The sequence below is a fragment of the Pelobates fuscus genome, chromosome 4, assembly GCF_036172605.1.
Source record: "Pelobates fuscus isolate aPelFus1 chromosome 4, aPelFus1.pri, whole genome shotgun sequence".
NCBI lineage: Eukaryota > Metazoa > Chordata > Amphibia > Anura > Pelobatidae > Pelobates > Pelobates fuscus.
The window spans coordinates 122455004-122471086 of record NC_086320.1 but is presented as its reverse complement, the minus strand read 5'-3'; the positions used below and the strand labels follow the sequence as shown (position 1 = coordinate 122471086).

The following is a 16083-nucleotide window of genomic DNA, read 5'->3' as shown; positions in this document are numbered from 1 at the left end:
TTTTTTTTTTTCATTAAAAAAAAATATTGAAGACTTTTTAGCCTTAACTTATATTTGTAATTAGTATTATATCACTTATTTACACAACAGTGCATTGTACTGAATTGAAAAACACTACTGACTGGCATTTTAGTTGACAACTTTACAGCAAAATAGAAAATAGTTGAGTTTGGAAAAAAATATCCACCAAATTGGCTAATTTGTCTTAAAAAAAATAATGAATTCTTCAGTGTGTAGATTCAATCAAACAAAACCTTTCATTCCTTTAACATAGAAAAATCAATTACGCAAACGGCTTTTCCGAGACAGAAAATATGACACGGAATCTTGGCGTATAAAGAACTACCTCAATAAAATAAAAAGTAAGTGATCAAGTTTAAATGATGCAGATTGCAAGCCAGAGGAAATATAAGCTCACACATTGCAGATAAAGTAAAAATTGACCCAGGAACACCTGGATTTAGAGATGATTTGAAGTGATTTATAAACCAGACGTCTTATCAACTGCCAATATCCTTTGTCTGCAAAATAATAGTCCTGAGCCAGACTATACAGTCATCTTCGTAATCTTTTTTTCCAGCCAATGAAACAAAAAGGTGACTAATATCAATTACTAGTGTATATTTAACAGCGCTCCTGAATTGTTTTCCATATGGACTGCTTGCATAAAGAGTAAATGACTTGCTATTGTGGAGAAAAAAAAAATCTAAATTTCTTATTAAACATTTTTTGTGTTGCTAAAGTTCATATATTGCCAAAATAGTTTACTCAGTTTAACCCCTTAAGGACACATGACGTGTGTGACACGTCATGATTCCCTTTTATTTCAGAAGTTTGGTCCTTAAGGGGTTAAAGCTGCAATCAGTAAGTGAACGTGGCATTTCTGTTTTTTTCGGTACTTTCCTATATCTCACGGTTGCCAAGCAAGTTGTCCTTATGGAGATTTTGTGGCACCCCAGTTTAGTTATGGTGTATTCATAGCTCAATAAAGTGTAACTCGGCATATGCATCTGAATTGTGTCTAGATCTCAATTATATTTTTCTGTAGTGTCCATCAATACCGGAATACAGGCTTTAACATAGCCACAAAAATAAAGTAACAATATAATGCTACCATTTGTTTACACAACAGCAATGTGATAGGACGGGAAAGAGCCACAGTGACATATACGTTCCAACATTTCAAATAAGGGACACTTTATTTTTAGTGGTGAAACTGGGGTGTGGCTAGAAATGGGCAGTTCAGAGAAATTTAAGTTACTTATTAATAATTTATGAAACTAAAATGTAATTTAGAACAAGAACAACGTATCTTATTTACCCTGCCTGACTGCTAAAAACATGTATTGTAGTTTAAAGACACATCACTATATTATAGCTGTTGACACTGTAATACACACCAGCAATGCAGAGCTCCTACAGAAGAGGGACATTGGAATACAAAAGAGGGAAAGAAGAATGTGGGTTCAAAATAGGGACTGTCCCTTTTAAACAGATACACTTAAAAAGTATGGTGATAGAAAAAGAAATCTTGGACAGAGGAGATTCAGAAGAAAATAGGGAAGATGAATGATGGAGAGATGTTGGAAGCTGATTGGGGAAAATAGACAAATGGAACTTGTAGAGAAGTTCCTTTTTTAATGATTGTTAATCACAGATACTGTATTTCTCAAGTGTCCTCTATAGGAGGCAGACCCTATTTTGGAATCTAAATATATGTATTACTTTGCGTCGTTCTGAAACACAAAACATTTGGTGTTTAGAGACTTATTTAAGAGCTTCAAGGTAATAAGTACTCAAAGTAATTTAAAGGACCACTCTAGGCACCCAGACCACTTCAGCTTAATGAGGTGGTCTGGGTGCCAGGTCCCTCTAGGATTAACCCTTTTTTTTATAAACATAGCAGTTTCAGAGAAATTGCTATGTTTATACGGAGGGTTAATCCAGCCTCCAGAGCCTCTAGTGGCTGTCTCATTGACAGCCGCTAGAGGCGCTTGCGTGCTTCTCACTGTGAAAATCACAGTGAGAGCACGCAAGCGTCCATAGGAAAGCATTATGAATGCTTTCCTATGTGACCGGCTGAATGCGAGCGCGGCTCCTGCCGCGCATGCGCATTCAGCCGATGACGTCGCGAGGAAGAAGAGGAGGAGGAGGAAAGCTCCCCGCCCGGCGCTGGAGAAAGAGGTAAGTTTAACCCCTTCCTCCCCCCAGAGCCTGGCGGGAGTGGGTCCCTGAGGGTGGGGGCACCCTCAGGGCACTCTAGTGCCAGGAAAACGAGTATGTTTTCCTGGCACTAGAGTGGTCCTTTAATATGATACCAAATATGCTTGTTTTGAATGTAATACTTTGTTCAAATTTACTCTCAGTTACATAACTTATGAATAGGTAATTAACTCACTTAAGATGCTCTCGAACAGCCTGTCCCATTGACTCATTCAGCCATAGCCCTAAAACAAAAGTGGCTTTGGCTATTTGAAATATTATGTGTCCGAGCTCAAAATATCCATTCACACACTCGCTGTTTTCGAATGGAAACTAAACTCCTGAGAGCTTTTATTTCACCTTTGTGACGGTAGTCACCATCACCTGGACCTTCAGACAGACTATTTATGTAGGTTGCTGAACTTTTCTTATGTTTTAATTACCCTGTACCCATTATAGGTGCAGGGTGTGTGTAATGTAATTGTTTATATTGTGTGTGTGTATACTGTTAAATGTTTTGCCTGCTCTCCTGTACTGCCGAGGATTGCTCAGGTGGATTTGGCAATGGAGCCTTTGTAGTGCCTCTGTTGGTAGCAACAGCAATATGCACTACCTGAATAGCAAGACTGGTTAATTTGCATATTCAGATAGATTTGCATATTGCTAATTCTGCAGGCAGGAGAGAGATGTTCTGTTAATTGTTGTCTTCCCCACCCCTTTATAAATATGTCCTTGTGTTATAATAAATTGTTGTATGTTGTCTGCTATGATTTGACTGTTTGTATTTTTTTTGAGTTGTCACAGCAATGTTTATGTAATGATCATATGGGCTAGTCTCAAGTAAAATAAAGTTTTGTGAGCCAGTTCCTTTTAGAACTTGTGTTCCATGGTATCTTATATCATACAGAAGTTGTTTAGAAATTTTAATTTGTTGAAAAATATTACTCACGCAGATTAATTAGAGATTAAAGTAAATTGTCTGCATTAAATAAAAAAAAAAATTGAATGTTTATTGGTTTATAGAAATTAGTACTAATATATTAGTACATGGTGTTTATATATACAACATTTCTGCTATGCTAACATTATTCTAGATACTCCAAAACTTAATCAGTCATTAGTCTGATTTTACCATTCTAGGTTATAGCTTTTTTTTAATACTTCTGAAGTTGAAGAAAAAATATAAAAGAATATATTGATGATTTCCCTGTAATTACATATTAATGGCTCAGTGTCACGCTGGTTGATATTTTTTTTAAGGGATTTCATTTTATATTAGAGTGTAAATTGGGTTTCATGCTGAAGAATGAGGTTAATCTCCAGTGTAATCTGATTTTAATCTTGTCCTTACTGCATAATCTTCCCAGTGCCTGAATGTGATGTAAAATGAACAGACCCAATGTGTTCTCAGTCAGATTTCAAAGATTATTGTGCATGTAGTGTCAGGGCTATACAAGGTAAAGGTAACAATTTCTAAACAATCATATCCAAACCAACACTTTACGCACTATGCTTCAGTCATACGGCAACATTTAGAGATTTACTCAGTAAACCGCAAAAATTGCTTAACGGACCTGACAAATTGATCAAATTACAAATTTAGCAAAGAATATAAGAGGATGTAGAGAATTTTATTTATTTGTCCATGAGTACCAGGGTGACCGGGCATTCTCTGGCACCTGAAAAAGAGTGTTTATGGTCTCTTTTAGTAGCACAGGAGAATGAAGACTCGTGACACTTGGCTCAGAGGGTCTATGAACATAGTTACTGCTATGGGAACTGAAAGTTTATCTTGCATTGTGGAGGCACATTTAATGAGCCACATGACTGTGCACCCCTTCCTCCTGTGCCCATGGTTTAATTTCTCTCATGTCATCATCCAGGAGATGAGTACAGTATAAATCTACAACATACTACACAGGGTTATGGGAAATACGGGAGACATTTAGCATGGCCCCAATAGTTATTATGAGGTCTGAGTCAATATGGAGAATGAGGAGACAGACATCTTTCTCCTGGTTAGTCCTGTCAGTAGCCCCTGTTTTCTGATGAGCTTTTTAGATGCTGACTGGATGCACCTTGACACCTGACTTTATACATGTATTCAGCTATCCATAAATGATGGCACTTTAGAGATCGACACAATATTTTTAGTGGGGCCCAGTAATGTAGCTTCTACCTTTTCCTTTTTTTTTTACCACCTTCCCTAACACCCACGTATACCCCCATTCTGACTCATTGTTTACTCCAGGAGTGTTTGTTTTAAATCTGTAAAAAAAAATCCCATCAATAATCATTCAGTTATCTAGTTTGTTTTGCTAGGTGTAATTTCCCGATATGGAATTTAAATATTCCATCCTCAACCTTTCTTTTAGCCTTAATCACTACTTACTAATGTTAATATCCCTAGGAATATCTGCTGATTTAAATAAAAAAAAAAAAAAAAAAAAAAGGAATAATTGTTAAATTATTATATTAAGTTCTGAACTATATACCTGTTCTAGCCGACACTTGAATTCAGTCTCTGTAACTTTCCAAGATGCCTTCTCCTCTGCGTAATACTGCTGGATTTCATGTTTCTCTCTCTCTTCGTCATGCAACTCGGATCGAAAATCATCTAATAAGCCCTTAAATGCATCAAGGAGACGTCGATTTTCCCCGGCCTACAAGACATAATGCAAACAAAGTTCAAATATTTTATTTGTACTTTTACGTAACAATTGTTTCAAGTGCAATACTGCTCAAATTAAGAAGATATCGCACTCTTAAAAACAGCAGCAAAACAAGTAACAGACTTTAGTTTAGATATAATTTTGATACATTATCATTTTATTAATCAATTATCTATTTTACCATCTGTTGTTTTTATTGTGCATATTAGGCCGGATTCTCACACATGGTAATATCATTATTTTATATGAAGCACATGCTTTAGTTTTCAACGAAGTTAAAGCAATATTATACAAGGTCACCTTCCTGTAAGTAATTTTACTGCACATATTATTTTCGAGATATAGTCATGAAATGCATACAGTAAACAATTTCCTGAAGACCAATTCTTCCTCCACCATGATGGGCCTGAATATTAATGGGACAACTGACCCCATTAGGAATTACAGAATACTACTGTGTCACTTGGAGGAACATTGTTCTTTGGCATCTTAGCACACCCTATTTGTAATCTGCAGTAGCAGTTGACAGTGTAAAGTAGCAGTTACAATCTATATTTACTGTGATCATAACATGGTGCTGCTGATAATGCAAGCATTCTGAAGAATGTTTCCGAAACAATGGTAGGTAGAACTACTGCTGGTGAAGCTGGACCGGACCCAACAAGCTGGGGGGATGGGGTGGCAATACCACACACACATAAACCCCTACATTCACACAATTACTCAATATGAAAACAAGTTTATAGTCAACCCACAAATACAATCCTGCAAGGGTGGCCAAACGTTAGATTCCCAGCTGGCAAAGTATTGTGGAGGTTATATGAAAGATGTGATTCAACCTTTAGGCCGTCCTTGAACTAGATGGGACCCAAAAAACAAATTCCTTCACTAGGCCCCCCTTCAACATTAGTTTGGCCATTGGTCCAGAACACTGCAAAGCTGAAATCATTGGGATTAATATCTGATGTGTCTTTAGTGATAACAGCTCCCAGCTACAAAACAAACAAAAAGTCCCCCTTTTTCAGTTAGCTGTGCAGGATGTCAATGTTAAGGGTTTAGCATCACTTGGTCTTGCTGTCAATTGCTAAGTGTGATTGTAGGAAGCAAATCTGTCCATGCATGTGCCCGCAATATTATCGTGATCAAATCATGCAAATTGTGAACAAATCACGCAACAAAACCTATATATTCTTATGACGCTCCTGAAATTTTTATTATCATCTTTAATTGTAATTTATTTATGAAAGAGAAAGTTATTTCAGTGAATTTGGTAAATTTAGAGCAGACTAACAAAACCCCCCCAAAAATCTTTACTTGCAAATCAATAGTAAACTTGGAAGTTACTGTGTAGTGATTGTCTGTTTTTTGTTTTCTTTTTATACATATATATATTACATGTTCAGCATTACATATTGATCTTCCCTTTACAATAATCTTTTAGTCCCTTTTATTATCAGCCATTTAATTACTTTCCTGCCTGTACATTAGTTTTTTCTTTGGAACTAGTAAGCATTTTGTATGCTGAGAGACTAAATGACAATCTACCCTAACAATCACCTTCCAACTATGAAACCTCAGGGGAGATTCAAATGATGTATATTTAATTAGCAGCTGGTGAAGTTTTAAGATGGGGGTGCTATACTCCTCTCACAGAAACTGACTCTCTACTAAACTCTGTCTGTACTAATATCTTCTGACCTGAGATATCTGTCTGGTTAACCTCATGTATTTAAACGGACACTATAGTCACCAGAACGACAGTTTAATGTAGTGGTTCTGATGGCTATAGACTGTCCCTGCAGTCTTTTTAATGTAAACAATGCCTTTGCACTGCTCCAAAGGCCCTGTGGAGAAGCCTACACTGTTATGTCCAAATACCTCCTAAATGTCCCTATTTAGCAGAATTATTTGGGCCCAAATTCCTCTGTCCCTCATTTCTATCTCAATATACCTCTTTTCTTGAAACTCCATATTGTTGGTGTGTCGGAATTTATAACAGAGATCCAAAGCAAAAATACTTGCAGTAATGTGTTTTTGGTGCAATAAGTGTGTTTAGAACTCAATCTGTGTAAATAAAGAAAACAATGTTTTTTTTCTAAGTTACATTTTACTTAAATAAATAGTTGTTAGTAAGTCACCTAAAATTTCTCAGAACAGCCCGCCACTGACCACACCCCACTCACAACCCTAAAATGAAAGTGTCCCTCTTTGTCCATTTGAAATGTTGGGTGGTACCCATGATATTCCATAACACAAAACCAGCAAGGCAAAAAACATAGAAAAAGAAAAAGCACAAAACTAAACTCAAACAATAGAAGGAAATTAAGATATTATATATTTTACTTTATAATGACAAATCAAACTACAAAAATAGAAACTCATCCTTATATCCAAGGGCTTTGATTTTCACCACATTTCACTTGGAGAGACAGGATGCCACCATTTCCAATATGCTATAAGAAGCAATGTTTCTTCATTGAATAACAGGTAATGCATTAGGAAACAGTTTCCATCTCAAGAATTGTTTTAATTTCTTTTCTATAAGGGCACAGGTGCACCCTCATCATACCCTGCTGGCAATTCTCAGGCTATGTTCACAAACTATGATCACTCTCGCGCTCAGTCACATGAGAGTTACCATAGTCAGTCATAATTCATCTGTCTCCTCTCATGTGCAGAGTATTACTGCCAAATGGGCCATAAAACAAGATTTAGAGTGAACTTGCCATATGAAGAACATGTCAAATTGCCAGGAAGGACATAGAGAAGAAAACACTTACTCCCCAACCAAGATGGCCTCACAATGGAGAGCACAGACACACAGAAACATGCTACTGTAAGTGCTCCATTTTGGAGCGAGTGGCTAAGTGAGCAGCTGCTTGCAGAACTCTTCTTTTTCCCGTATGCAGAATGTAGAGAGTATTATGCCAAAAACACATCAATTGCAAATAAAATTAAATCTATACACCAGTAAAATGATTACCATTTATGTGCAAGTTAGCACAGAACTGAGTGAAACCTTTGCTTTAAAATTTCTTAAAATTCTCTACAGCAGCAAGCCTTGTTCTCTTCAGAGGTTGCTTTATTACAGGGGGTTACACTATCTCACTGTAAAATATTGAGCTGAGCCATTTTAGATTTAGTAGAGCAAACATCAGCATCTTTAACTGCTGAATCAACCCAATCGAGTACATTGACTGTCATTCCAATAATCTCCACTCAAAGGATGTTAGTATCTGATTTGGCACCAGTGACACCTTTAAAAGTCTTATTGATCTACCTAAAAATAACACTTCGTTATTTGGTGACAATGTACAAATAAGAGTGCATCATTATACGGGGATGCACAGAATAATGAAAACACTAAATTGGAAAGCAACATTCACCGTATAACAGGAAGGACTCCAAGTGAAATATTCTTGTGATGTAGACATTAGTAAAGATTACTTTAACAAATATAGAATGATATAGTGTGATAGAGTTCCCTCTTTGCATGGAAGCCTCTGTCACATTTTGCAGACCTCCCAATTGTCCTGAATATAGCAGGACGATAACAAGTGTGGCTTTCTGCCCTGCTGTACCAGGCTGCTTAAATCAGAATGTGTAGCTATGCTATGTGCACTAAGACCATGTTCAGAGTACTGTAACAGTGTGTTACCCTTAGTGTTACCCTTAGTGTGGCTGATTGGCAGTCAGCTTTCTCTGATTGACCAATTTCAAAACAAGTCCTCTCTTTAGCTCCTAAAATAGACCTGATCACCATGACACCGACTAAATTGGAAGCTATATTGGGAGGTATGCTCTTGTGCCATGTTATCAGGGACAGCTACCTCACTCCCTCATCCCCTCTTACATATTCTGGAAAGACTAGATGAGCTGCAGAGGAGCTTGAGAGCTCACTCCTACACAGAGGCTTCAAGTCATATTTTAAGGACCCAAAGAGGCTCTTTCAGAAGAACCCTCACTTGGGCGGCCAACACTACAAGCTGACTGAGCATTGTATTGCACAGTGCAATCTAGTGGTGGAAAACTCCACTGCGGGAGTTGTGAGCACAGGTCGTACATGCAATCTAAATCATACAGTCATGGGAATAAGACAGGGGCGTATTAGCCGCGAGGCAAACAAGGCATTTGCCTTGGGCGGCATTTTTCAGGGAGCGGCAAAAAAAGCCGCCCCCAAATGCCCAAGGCAAATGTCTTGTTAGCCTTGCGGCTAACAAGGCATGCTGGGCGGCCGGCGGGCTGCTGGGCAGTGCGGGTGGGTGGGCGGGCGGCGAGGGAGCACTTCCTCTGAGCTGTCTGCTCAGCTCCCTCGCGCGCCGCAGAGTGAGGCTGGGAGCCGGAATATGACGTCATATTCCGGCTCCGCCTCCCAGCATCACTCTGCGGCGCGCGAGGGAGCTGAGCAGACAGCTCAGAGGAAGTGCTCCCTCGCCGCCCGCCCACCCACCCGCACTGCCCAGCAGCCACTGGACCACCAGGGAGACAGATACCCCCCCCCCCCCCCCAGCATTCCCAAAGGTAAGGAGGCTGGGGGGGTTAAATTTAAAAAAAAAAATGTATTAAATATGTGAGTGAGTGAGTGTGTTTGTATGTCTGTGTATGTCTGTTAGTGTGTCTGTGTGTGTGTATGTCTGTAAGTGTGTGTTTGTTAGTGTGTGTGTATGTCTGTAAGTGTGTGTGTGTCTGTTAGTGTGTGTGTGTGTGTGTGTGTATGTCTGTAAGTGTGTGTTTGTTAGTGTGTGTGTATGTCTGTTAGTGTGTGTGTATGTCTGTAAGTGTGTGTGTGTCTGTTAGTGTGTCTGTGTGTGTCTGTTAGTGTGTGGGTCTGTGTGTGTGTGTGTCTGTTAGTGTGTGTGTGTGTGTGTCAGTGTGTGTGTGTGTATGTGTCAGTGTGTGTGTTAGTGTGTGTGTGTCTGTAAGTGTGTGTGTGTGTATGTTAGTGTGTTTGTCTGTTAGACTGTGTGTGTCTGTTAGACTGTGTGTGTGTCTGTTAGTGTGAGTGTGTGTGTGTGTATCTGCTAGTGAGTGTGTGTGTTAGTGTGTGTGTGTGTTTCTGTTACCTAGTGTATGCGTATTTGTCAGTGAATGTGTGTGTGTGTATTTAGAAGGCGGGATGGGGAAGGGTTGGGTGGGGGTGGCGCGGGCGGGGGGGGAGGGTTGGGTGGGGGTGGCGTGGGCGGGAGGGGGGCGCCTGAGTTTTGTCCTATGTAACTATGTAACTATCGGCCAAGCTTTAGCTATTGGACATTTTGCCCAAGAATACTTGGTATACAGAGGAGTCCGTGTTCGACTCAATGACTGCAAGGAACCCAGGTCCTGTGGCTGCCAAACAAGCCAAAATGATCACCCCCTACCACCGTGCTTGACAGTTGGTATGAGGTGTTTGTGCTAATATGCCGTGTTTTTGCAAAAAAAATGGTGCTATGCATTATGGCAAACCTCTCCGCCTTGGTTTCATCTATCCAAAGAAAATTGTTCCAGAAGTCTTGTGGTTTGTTCAGTTGCAAATTTGCAAACATAAGTCATGCTGCCTTGTTCTTTTTAGAGAGAAGATCCTTTTTCCTGGCAACCCGAACAAACAATACTTGTAATTGTACTGTCAAGAACTTGATTACTAAGGCCTGTAGAGTCTGAACTATAAATCGTTTTTTTTGCAATTTCTCTGAGCATTGCAAGGTCTGTCCTTGGGGTGAATTTGCAAGGATGTCCACCTCTGGGAAGATTGGCAACTGTCTTGAATGTTTTTTGCTTTTTAATAACCTTTCTCACTGTGGAATGATGGACTTTAAATTATTTGGAAATAGTCTTATAACCCTTCTCAGTTTGATGGGCAGCAACAGTTGCTTCTTTAAGATCATTGCTGATGGCTTTCCTCCGTGGCATTGTGTTACCCTTAACGGGTAACACAATAAGACCCTCCTTTATATTCACATATAAATATAGACCATATTGCAGTATTATTTGTTTTATTCTTTTGTATCTTCACATATGTTAATGCTGCCGCTGTGCATACCTTCAGGGGGTACTTTGTCCATGTAAGACTCATTGCTTTACTCACTCTTTTGTGTTTTTGGTGGAGTATATCACCTAAACACTGAGTATTATTTTTAAATTCATGCTTGTATTGTGCGATATTAAGGAGTATCCAGAGTGTCCAAGCCGCTATCACTTTATTTATTTGTATTAAGCGCATTTTCATTACACTTATTTGTATAATTTTTGTTGAATAGTCTAAATATATGGCCTAACGTTTATGCAAAAGATACCCACTAGGTGATTGCAGAGATCATATTTATAGAATTTCACAAAATACATATTGATCAGTTTTAAATTCATCACATTTCAAACCTCTCAACACAATGCAAATCACAAAGTGTTCATTTGCCATATGGATTGCTGGACAGTAACCAGTAGCCGACATTACACTTAAACCTTATATCATTATATCTTTAGGAATCCACATTTCTAGAATCTGATGCCCAATAAAATCAAGGTTGTTATTGTCATTATAATAATAATAATAATAATTATAATAAATTGAATATTATATTTGAAGAGCCTCCAATACATTTATATTGGAATTTGAGCTTCACATATGACCAAGATCAATACCTGCTTCTGGTGCTGGAGCAGTTCAGCTGTCTGGAGTTGGGGGCTGATATTTTCAGCTGTGGAATGTTGGGTATAATCTGGTAAGGCAAACACTGCATCCTCATCTGTGTCTTCTGCTTCCTCCATATCAGGGTCACTTACCCTGAACTCAGTGTGAACAGCAAACTCTGGAAGGGCTGGCAATTGATCAATCTGGAAAAAAGACACTATTCATATTAACACCATAACCCTACAAAATAAAATATTACACTAGAGCTGTGCTTTTGATGAACAACATCACGATGAACTGTTTGTTAGAGCATTAATCATTCATCCTACCCGTAACATGCACTTAGAAATATTTTATTAGCAAAATAAAGCATTCTTCCCAAGACGTGACTCACTGTGGCAAGAAGCCCTGGATTTGATAGCTTATTTTAGAAGCCTTAAGTCAAATCACATGATTCATTTATTAAATTAATACTTATTTCTAGCTACCAGCTTTATGAGATTATTTGTATTTTTTTCTTTAAATGGCACAATGTTTTCCTAACGATGACGTTTATGACAATTTTTGTTTCATGCATAGGTAGGCACAAGTAAGGCTTTTGTAGAAATACCGTAGGTACTGTGAAAGTGGCTTATGGCACAACACAGTATTGTGATTAAATCAATGTTCTTCTATAAAAAAAAAGTGATATAAATATATACAAATAAGACATCCAATGGGAAACAAATGGTGCCATAGATGATGTATTTGGAGTGTTACAACTGTGCTACAGTGCTATCTTTCAAGGGCAACAGATTTTGTGTGTTGGACAGCACACTCTCCAGCATACATAGTGTACATAAGTCCTTGTTTTTACTGAAGAAATCAGTGAAAAAGATTATTATTAACCAAAGACATATAGCGTTCTGGGTGGATAATTCATAGAATAAAATGGGAGATTCAAAACACTTGAATCAGCGCAACATAACTGTCACTGAGACTTCATGTAGTTACATTGATGATATATTAAGTTGAGAATTTCACCTTGTTGACTCAGGAAGCAACCACTCACATTTATTCATACCTAGTAGGTACATCAGATCTTACTGTGTAGCCTTCATACAAAGGACCTTTATTATGCTATTTCAGCCTTCTCTTTACCGTTATAGTCTATAGTGTGGCAATTAGGTAGATATGTACCCATGATCTCAACTACATAGTAAACTCACAGTCACCACCCAGGATCCAGTGGATAAGATAGCTATTTGTATGCATGTTTGCAAACTATAGAGATATATAATGGTAGATATATATTCAGGTTATTGTATGAATTTGCTAGCTATTTGTATAAGTGATGTAGATATTTGTTTTCTAAAGAACTCCCGTATATTTTTTTTCATTATAGAATCCACTGTGGCGAGGGATCTAGAACTGTAGAGAAATTGATACATTTTTAATTTCTAAAAAGTTGACTATTTCATAAGGCATTAGACTGCAGCTCTCCTAATATACCACGCATATGTAATAGAAAGTACCTGCAGCAATTTGTCCCCCACTTCTTCTTGTTCCACCCTCTTGCACTGACGCCACTGGGCCAGGAGCCACTTTAACTTGACATACAAAACAAAGACATTCTGTTTGAAGTTCCTCACTTCCTGATCTAAGAGACTCTTCTCCTGGCCCCAGGTTTTCTCTTCCAACTTATTCTGCAGAGTGAGGCTCTGGACCTCCAAATCTTTCCTGCGTAGGTTTTTCAGATGTTCCTCTTCCAGCTATGAGATAATAGACCAACAGCCTTCATCAGTAAGAACACAACATCCCATAAAATAGCATGCTGTAAAATAATAAATGTTAAACTAAGTTCACGTAAAGAATGCCTAAACGAAAAGGGAGTTACATTATAAAATATGATAACCTATAGGTTTCTGGTGTCAGGGATGTCCATACAGGTAGATGAGTTATCAACGTGCAATATATTTAATAAATTTAATAAACTCATCACAGTTTATTCAAATTCATAAAAGCACCAGGCCTCCTTACTTCCCAATATACAACCATTGCAATTATCAAAAATCATTTAGAGACAATTCTATATATACTAATAGAATGCATTGTAGCGGAGCTGCAATCCTAAGATACAAGATCTCCGCTGGAATCCTCTGGACCTCGAAGAAAGCACTAGTCAGTCATTATACACCAATTCCCCCAGTAACTGGACGACACGCAGTTCTGGAAGTCAACTGATTTTTATAAGCCCTTGGCTTTTTATGCACAGCTCCATAGTATGGGGTCTCTAAAGCAATTTTACAGGGTTTTTTTGCCAAGAGTCTCTGGGTCTGAGAGATAATTGAGCTGGGAATTTTGATAACTCGATTATCTCTCAGTTACAGGAAATACATAAAATATTATAAAACACCCAAAAAACATAATGAAACATTACAGGAATCCCACAATTCTTATATCCCCGAATTGCCTGTATCTGAGCACACAACATATCCAAAAAGCGCTCAGATTGGTTCGGTGGAACAAGATCGCTATTCGGGAGTTTGGTTCGTCTAGTTGGTCGGGAAAGTATACAGGCAGCAGTACCATCCTGACTGGGGTTCATAAGAACATGTATCTGAAATTAGTTCCATGCACTCGATGACCAAGTACCGTTGCCTGTGTTCGGGAGACAAAATGGCCATGTACTGGACCACGTGCATTCGGTTATACGAACCGCGGCCACACAAGGAGAGCACTCAAGTTAATCCTTTAATCGTGTTAATCCTTAAACAGCCAGGGGTGTTTGGTGTTCTAAGTCAGTAACAAGAGGGACCACATAAGTTCTGTTCAGTTCCAGGGGAATACGGTATTGTTTGGGAAAATGAAATATGGGTTCGGGCAACCTCAGGGACTGATACCAGGTCCGCCACATGCATTTAAAGCAAAGCTTCATATCTCACAAGGTTGGTTCCATTCTTCTCTCATCACCGTTTATATTTATATGAATACAAATAATATGTTACACACTTTGCACGATTCCAACAACCACCAAAGAGGTCCTGGGCAGACTTATAGTAAATAAGAACTGTACTGTCATGGGACACATCTGAGATCAATTACATTCATAAAATAAGCCAGTACAATAAATGTAAAAAAATAAGAGTAAACATGTACCATGAATAGGACATTTTCAGTTTCACTCTGGCAGGGAGAAGCAGTAAGAATTTGAAGGATTTTTCCAAACACTGTGACCACTCCAGTGATTTGAAGTGGTCATGAAGCTTGAGTCTCTATGTCCAGCATTTCAGTAAGAAACACAGCAAATACAGAGCTTTGTGGCCACGGGTGTAACTTGAGTTCCATAAGCATCATTAGCAGCCTGGAATGAGACCTCTGTGCATAGATTGTGTTGTAGACGACTAACAGAGCTTCGGTCCTGCTCCATGCAACCTTAGTCCTCCCTAAGCAGGGCCTTTGGGATGTCACTCCCCCAGCAATGAGGCTAAGTGACATCATCAGAAATGTTGCACATACAGGCTATAAATTACCATAACCACTTCAAAGCAGTCCCGGTGCCTGGAGTAACCCTTTAAGAGTTTTACTTGGTAGAGCAAGAGATAAATCAGGTCTAATTCTCTCAAGGGGCTATATATCACAGTTATGTTACAAAATGCAGAGAAGAACAAGAAGAGTCACCAGGTATTTGCAAACAAGCCACTTAACAAACAGAACCATTTTCCGCAGTGTGAGGGTGTTATGAGAGTACATAGAGAGACTACCAGCTTTCCTGCTCAAGGTAATAACTAGATCACTGTTGGCCATTTAATAGCAATCTGAATCAACGTTCATGACTTTAAAGTCAATGCGATTACACAGCATTTGTTATCTAGCAGGTTACCAGCACTTTAAATTAAGTTATGCCACATCGATGGATAGACGTAGTTCTTCGGCACTTGTGTTCTTTTTGCCTTTAGAAATTGTAATCAATCATTACATTAGTGATCATTTAAAGCCATTTTCTCACTACATTAATAATAATGGATACATTTATTAACCTAGCAAATTATACTACAATAGGGTTAAATCCTATGTAATGCAACAGAGTATTTAGATATTAATTATCTGGATTTCCTCAGTTTACCTTGTTATATCTGTATAATTTCTTTGTATAGGGAGCTAAATCTGGTTGACACATTGAAGACGGATGGGTTAGATAATAAACTACCTGAATGATCCGGTCTGTCACCTTTTCACATTCTTCTTGATGCAGTCTCCTTTCCTGCTCCAGAATGGCCTGCAATTCTCGGAGAGTTGAACTCTTTTCGGCTGGCACATGATTGCTGAGCTGATTTGTGGAAAGAATGGAAGGGATTACTTAAACTCTTAACATTCATCTGCTTGAATCATTCTGCAACAGCTGCTTAAGCAGTAATTCAAAAGCAGGAGAAAACTAGTGTAGTACTTTACCTATATAACTATATACAGCAATCACCAATTATTTTTTGTCACCCCAAATACCATTTAACACTAGGCCAACAGAAATCAAAATCTATTCCAGGGAAGGTTACGTCGGCATTTGAACAGGGTTGTGCACAAAATGAGAATCAAGGTGAATTCAAAGTGAATTTTAAATTTAAGGTC

The 16083-nt window shown here is 38.5% G+C and overlaps 1 protein-coding gene across 3 annotated transcripts in view; it reads right to left on the bottom strand.

Annotated features, from left to right (window-relative positions):
- MTCL1 (microtubule crosslinking factor 1) overlaps positions 1-16083 on the bottom strand; it is a 175960-nt gene that overhangs the window by 24775 nt on the left and 135102 nt on the right. For all 3 annotated transcript variants that reach the window (XM_063451559.1, XM_063451560.1, XM_063451561.1), the window contains 4 exons: positions 15668-15787; positions 12993-13229; positions 11490-11681; positions 4698-4865 (listed from right to left, as the gene is read on the bottom strand). In XM_063451559.1, the coding sequence (XP_063307629.1) occupies positions 4698-4865; positions 11490-11681; positions 12993-13229; positions 15668-15787 (717 nt within the window). The remainder of the gene's footprint in view (positions 1-4697; positions 4866-11489; positions 11682-12992; positions 13230-15667; positions 15788-16083) is intronic.